The sequence below is a fragment of the Halyomorpha halys genome, unplaced genomic scaffold (genome assembly GCF_000696795.3).
Source record: "Halyomorpha halys isolate HHAL.00 unplaced genomic scaffold, Hhal_1.1 Scaffold578.1, whole genome shotgun sequence".
NCBI lineage: Eukaryota > Metazoa > Arthropoda > Insecta > Hemiptera > Pentatomidae > Halyomorpha > Halyomorpha halys.
This window is the reverse complement of record NW_027106404.1, coordinates 178,145-184,557: the sequence shown is the minus strand read 5'-3', so window position 1 is coordinate 184,557 and position 6,413 is coordinate 178,145. Positions and strand designations below refer to the sequence as shown.

The 6,413-nt window shown below is 34.7% G+C and overlaps 1 protein-coding gene across 1 annotated transcript in view; it reads right to left on the bottom strand.

The window, feature by feature from the left end:
- The window catches only part of LOC106684413 (phenoloxidase 1), a gene marked incomplete in the record, with an annotated part of 11,804 nt that extends 5,924 nt beyond the window's left edge, over nucleotides 1-5,880 (bottom strand). The window contains 6 exon segments of the mRNA XM_067044744.1: nucleotides 1,057-1,207; nucleotides 1,278-1,486; nucleotides 1,564-1,787; nucleotides 1,858-2,047; nucleotides 2,123-2,236; nucleotides 5,824-5,880. Of these exon segments, the coding sequence (XP_066900845.1) occupies nucleotides 1,057-1,207; nucleotides 1,278-1,486; nucleotides 1,564-1,787; nucleotides 1,858-2,047; nucleotides 2,123-2,230 (882 nt within the window).
- Nucleotides 5,881-6,413: the final 533 nt, after the last annotated feature.

Below are 6,413 nucleotides of genomic sequence, written 5' to 3'. Positions count from 1 at the left end.
TCTCCTTAGGCTCTTGTACTACTGGTTGTGGACCGCGGGAAGAGTTAGGCAACAAATATTTAATGATCAATTAATGTTAAAACTGCTTTATTGTTACCTTAACTGATGTTTTATTGCAGCCTGAATGGTTTTAACTCGTAAAAAGAAAGATTTTAACTTTTGATTAAATAGCCACATAATTCATATTAAAGCAACCCAATTATTAAATATTTTTCATGGGGTGCCTCCATTGTTCAAAGTCAGCAATGGGGTTGGACCGCAGATGGTTCAATTTCTAGTTTACTGGGCCATAAACCACTCCAGGAGTTAGAAACATGGTTTAAATCAATAAGATTTTTTACTTTTTTTTTTCTTTTTTTTTTTCGCCCAAGACTCCCATTGGAGTCCTATACTGCCTAACCATGGTTGGGGGTCAAAGTTCTTCATTTTGTGGGACCGCCACGCAATGAAAAAAGTCGACGTCCCAGGCCGGATTCGAGCCATCAAACCAATAGACATCAAATTGGTAAGACTGTGTCTCTAACCACTGAGCTATGGGCGGCCCAAATCAATAAGATGTTATTGATTAAAAATTTATGTAAACGATATTTGAGCTATATAAGAATATGTTATATTGGAAGAAGATAATTGGCCGTATGAAGTAGATTGGAGGAATATAGTCCGGGTGGCGGTTAATAAAGGACACATTTCTTTGACACAATACTTTGCAGGGCTGAAAAGAATGAAGTTCTGTTACCAACTCAACTTCATTCACAAGTTGATAACAGAACTTCATTCTTATCAGCCCTGCAAAGTGGGGCGAAACGTTGGTTAGCAATAATTAGTTTTATTTTACTATTTAGATTCCTTTATTGACCGACACCCGGACTTATGTTCTCCAATACGAATATTTTAGTTTCTTGCAAACAAGATATAAAATATTTATGACAAAATGACTTCATCATCTAATTTTAACTAGGACTAATTAAATTAAATGAGTTTTTAAATTTAACATATGCCATGGATTATAAAATAAATTGCAAAGTTTTAACTTATAAATTAGTATTTTTGGCTTACGCTTAGCTGTGTATTGGCTGATCTCGATGGCCAGTTTTGTGAGGCTACTAAAGTGTCTAATTTAGGAAAATAACCCTCCTCTATCGGTTTTCTCCAGTCGAGGAAGCGGGTGACACGAGGCAAGTAGTTGCAAAACCTTTCCATATTATATCTGGAAATTGGTCCTGAGTTAGGCTCAAGTGATGCTAATATAGTCCTCAAATATAATATTATATATTGACCTGGCTAAGATCTGTTGGTGCATGTAGTAGAACAGTTCGCCACGCCTGTCTTTATCCACTATCGATGATTGGTCTGTGACTACAGTTGGGTAGATCAAGTGCCATACCCAATGGTGATGATTTATACCCAGATCTTCCCGGAAGTATGCCACACGTTGTTCCAAGTCTAAATCTGAAGCGGTATAATTCACAGGAATGACAATGGGTTCCTGCAAAGGCAAAAGAATTATAAGCAATTCTTACCAACTCAAAAAGACTTTCGTTAATAATAGTCATGTAAAATTACCCTCTCTTTTACTTCCAAGAGAGCCAACACTTCTTTGGCTTTTATAAAAAAGATTTCGTTGACAAATTTTTCCGGGAATACTGTCACGAGGGGTGGTAGATTTAAATCTTTTGTGTCAGGTCGATGATATATTACAACAGATAATGCATAGATATACAAATAAGGATTGAGCCGATCCCTGGCATAAACAACAGCAGATTGGAATTCTTCTAGATCCTTTATACCTGAAACAGCAGATTAATTATCTAAGAGGCCTTGAGATTCTTGAAGAGGTCAGTTCATGGAATGGCTTACCCGCGAAGATGTCTATTAGCTTGGCAGCCAAAGTTCGATGGTGTGGGTCGAAGAGGGAGAAGAATTCTCTTCGGCCCAGCTCCATCGGGATGCTGAGGTCTGGCAGTGTTATCTTCTTCAATGGTATCTTCTTCGCTTTTCCTCTCATCCTGTCTATAAAGGCTTGCCCCAAAGGCTTGAAACGATCAGTCTGCCGGTCATTCATACATTAGTTAATTTTAAATTAAATATTTTAAGATATGTGAATTTTTTTTATTAAACTTACAAGATATTCTACAGGAATATCGAACACTTCATTTTGACCCTTAGGAACAAAGACAGGCTCCGTTGGTCGTTCGAATAAATTCAGTAGATATTTAGCTGTCACTGACATGCTGCCCTGCAAATGTACGGAAAGAGTTATGAAATGTATTATTGTCGGAAAATCCTGGAAAAATCTTTTAGAATTTCTATTTTTACCAATGTGATTCTATTTTTCGCCTTCAAACATCGTATTTGAAAAGTTATTGTATGAAGTGCATCTTCAACCGAAGGCCAGGTTGTAGAATACGCCGATTGGGTTGATGAGTGGATAGTATGTAATTTATTGAAGATATTGAAAGTGTAAGAAAAATAAATTTATTTAAACGATTTTCTTGGTTGTTGACATTGAATAAGAGAAAAACAGTACTGGACTCTATGATATAATTATGGTTTCTAAAGAGCCAAAAAGAAACATGTATGAATTACGTTGGATTTATAATTTTAAAGTGGGGCCATCAAAGATGGTTTATTGATCCGTCGGTGAGCATGAAAAATGGAGTGCACTCACTTAGGTGGACGTTTATGTGGATGACGGCGGCATCTCTCTCTTGTTATCTTCTTATCTCCCGTGATCTCGTCCCTAGTCAAAAAGCCACTTCATTGAGTTACTCTCGCATCTTGAATTCAGGAGAAGGGCGAAGATAATATATCTGAATTTCACAGAAGAAAAAAATGGCTCTCTTTTCGAAATTGCTTTACGCCACAGCAAACTTGAGGCTTCTGCTTTTGTGCACTTGGAGCGGTAGTGATGCTTATTGTGGGTGTGGGGCAGATTTTGTTCATACCTTTCTTTTAAACGGAACAGTTATTATATTTAAAAACATATAACAGTACCAGCTGCAGAGTATTGTTAAACTCATTGTATTTGATTGCATTGCCTATGGAGCACCTAGGGCAAACTCCAGAGGGAAACTGGGACTGCATCTTGTCCGAGACCTGTCCAGCATCACCTTTTCAACTGAGGCCCCGTCCAGGGGTTAAATGATTTTTTGCCCCTAATCACTCTTCCCTCGAGAAGAACGTTGCTCGAAACGCGTCCGTTCAGAGATAATTGCATTAGGTCATTATTGCAGAACGCTTCAATAAAAGGAAAAGTATAGGCCACAGCCTCGTTTAATGATATACACCATCGTTTAATGTCCTTCATCATTATTTCCACAATTATAATATTCTTTATAACGTATAATAAAAATTATACGTTCTATAATAAAGTATTTTATTAACATCAGTGGCATACGCATACTCCTGCACATTTGACTTCTGACACAAACCAAAAAAAAAAAGTAATAAATGATAAAATTATTTATTGGTATTATTAATTTGGATGGAGGGCTTATTTTGAAGTGGGGCCAGCGAAGATGGTTTAAAATATCTAAAATCCTGAAAAAGATTCAAATGGTTCTCTAGATTCAGATCTTCTATCGGAGATGAGGAATGAAAATATTACTTTTGTAAAATCAAGAACTTTTAGAATTTCTATTGGGAGAAAATTTATTCTTAGTGCTGTTTCAACCAGCAATTAACAGATTGTATAATGTACCATGTAATTATATTTTTCATATAGTGATTGATTACTGATTTTGGTTAATGCTATTGTTGTCAGTTCACTAGTAACAGTTTTGTTATGCATTAATCATCTAATGATTTAGACAGGTATTTTTCAAGTCTTATCTATTTTTTTTTCAAAAATAAATTTTTAATGACACATTCCTTATTTTGTGTTAATATAGCTATTTATATATTATTATAATGTCTATAACTTGACATGAGCAGAACGAGAGAAAAAATTCCAAGTGTATTAGTGCTCTCTTCGAATTCCGTAAGTTGAACAATGAAAGCCACAACAATATCCTTCAACTTATTGCCAAATTCCTGCCATATTGATTACTGTAATAAGTAAAATTCGTGGATACTTACACCTTGCCACAGTTTTAAATTCCTTTTAGGCTATCACTAAAAATAAATTTTGAGCAACGGAAGTCAAACACTGTCCTTACAGTTTCTTAGGTGGTAAGAAAAATATAAGTACAAGCTGCATCTTTGCCAATACTGATCCGATTTGAATCGTTTATTTGATTTATTTTTACAACAGAAATTTATTACCTTCAAATAAATATAAATATGCATAGTTTACCACAAAATAAATATTTTTTTAATTATCCATAAATGAAGTTTTCTTCATAACTTTTTAAACTGATTTTTGTAAAAGATTTATACTGTAAAATTTAAAGACCTTTAAGTATAAGACTTTTAGCATTTCATCAAAATAGCGAGAGTCGTTTTGTATTTTTGGCTATTGCGTACAGGGTGCCAAATTCAAAATACAGGCATGGTGTGCCGAACCCAACAAAAAGGGCAACAAACTCGCCTGATCCGTTACCTCTGCTTATGCCGATGACATATAGTCTATATATATTCAGTTAGCATGAATGCAGACAACACATTTTCATAGTCAGAATGGTCAAACTGCTACTGCTGTTAGCCCAACTTATTACAAACAAGCTACTTACACATCAACACGCAAAATTTGGACGCCATCATCTCTTCTTTCAAGAAAATTCCCAATAGAGAACCGACAATTAACGAACAGACTGAGTCTGAGAGACATCTCACATATCTAGGCTTGAAACTCGAATCTCACCTCTCATTCTCAGCACACGTATAATACAGAATTCAGATTGTAAAATCGACATCATACTCACTCAAACACATCATATACTCACCAGGGCTGTCACTCAGACTCAAATTACTCATATAAAAAGTCATATTGAGACCATCACTACTACACTCCCTATAGCCAACAGTTCTGAAGTCACTATAACAGTACCTAAACAGATAGTAAAAAAGATCTGTTGGATCATTACACTTAAGGGACCTATCATGACTCACATACATAACAAACTACAACTGGAAACAGAACATAACATCACACGGAGACACATTAAGTTTTGTGACAGCCTCCCTGTTCCTTCAATCTAAACAGTAACCCCAATTCAAAACAGTAACCCCATCCCCCCTTCCTGTGGGGTGACAGGGTAGGAAGGGCCCCAAAAACCCTATCAACATCACCTTACCTTAAGTCCTTTCTTCTCTTGTACCATCTTCCCTCCCCTATAATTTTTCGACTTCTATCTCATAACTATTATTTATCATTTACTTATTATCTTTCTTCTATAATCATAATTTTTTTCTTCTATCGTTTAATTATCTGGCGGAGGCCACTCATTTCCACATATTTATGTAGAGTTATCACAAAATGGATACAGTATTTCACTGTATACCTTCAAGTACCAACGGTAGAAATAAGTTGTATTTAATTTGATTTATGACATATGTAATGCAATATATTAATTTATAGTACAATAATCCTGTTTTAGAGGGATCAGAAAAAAACCCGATCCTTTCAACATATAATCCTGGCACACACCATTGGCCAATAATACTTCTTCTGGAAACACTCCTAAAACCCATAGATTCGTGTAAAACTGTTTATCAAAAATTCGAATCAATTATAATACTCTTCTTACCTAAGGTGGTATGGAAAGTAAAAATAATCAGTTGCTATGTCTATCATTAAGTTAAAAAAAAAAATGTAATTTCTATTTTACTATTACGATTTCAAGCTTAATAACGTATATGAAATAATACCATTGCAAATTTTACCTCTCAATAAATACTGGCTGTTCAAGAAAAGGGTGAAGTGCTATTAATTATGAACTGTTAAACAGGGAATGAAATATACTTCAGAAACCGAGCTTATATACCTAACTAAGTGAGGAAGTCTGAAAAACCACATCTCGAGGTTGTGTTTCTATCTCAAATTGACCGCATTCATCAGCTACCAGCTATAGTTGATTGTTGAACGAAATGCAGAATGGACGCATTTGATGTTACAGCTCCGAAACATGGAGTGACCAATCGAATTTTTGGAAGGATAGAGCAAGAGGAAGACTCACGTTAAGAGAATAAAATACCGATGACATCATTTCGTTTATATTTTTCAATGAAATTTCAGATTTTATATTTAAGGTATGTTATAATTTAACTAAATGTTTGTGCGTGAATCCCATCAATTTGCTAAAGCTACATTTTGTCATATTAAGTTATTGCAATAAAACTTAAATATCGAAGAATGATTATATTATATCAATTTCAATACAAGATAAAGGATATCTTGTATTGAAATTTTTCCTTACCACACTACTTATAAGCAATTAATTAATTTGAATTTACTCGCCGATTTTAATTTAAAG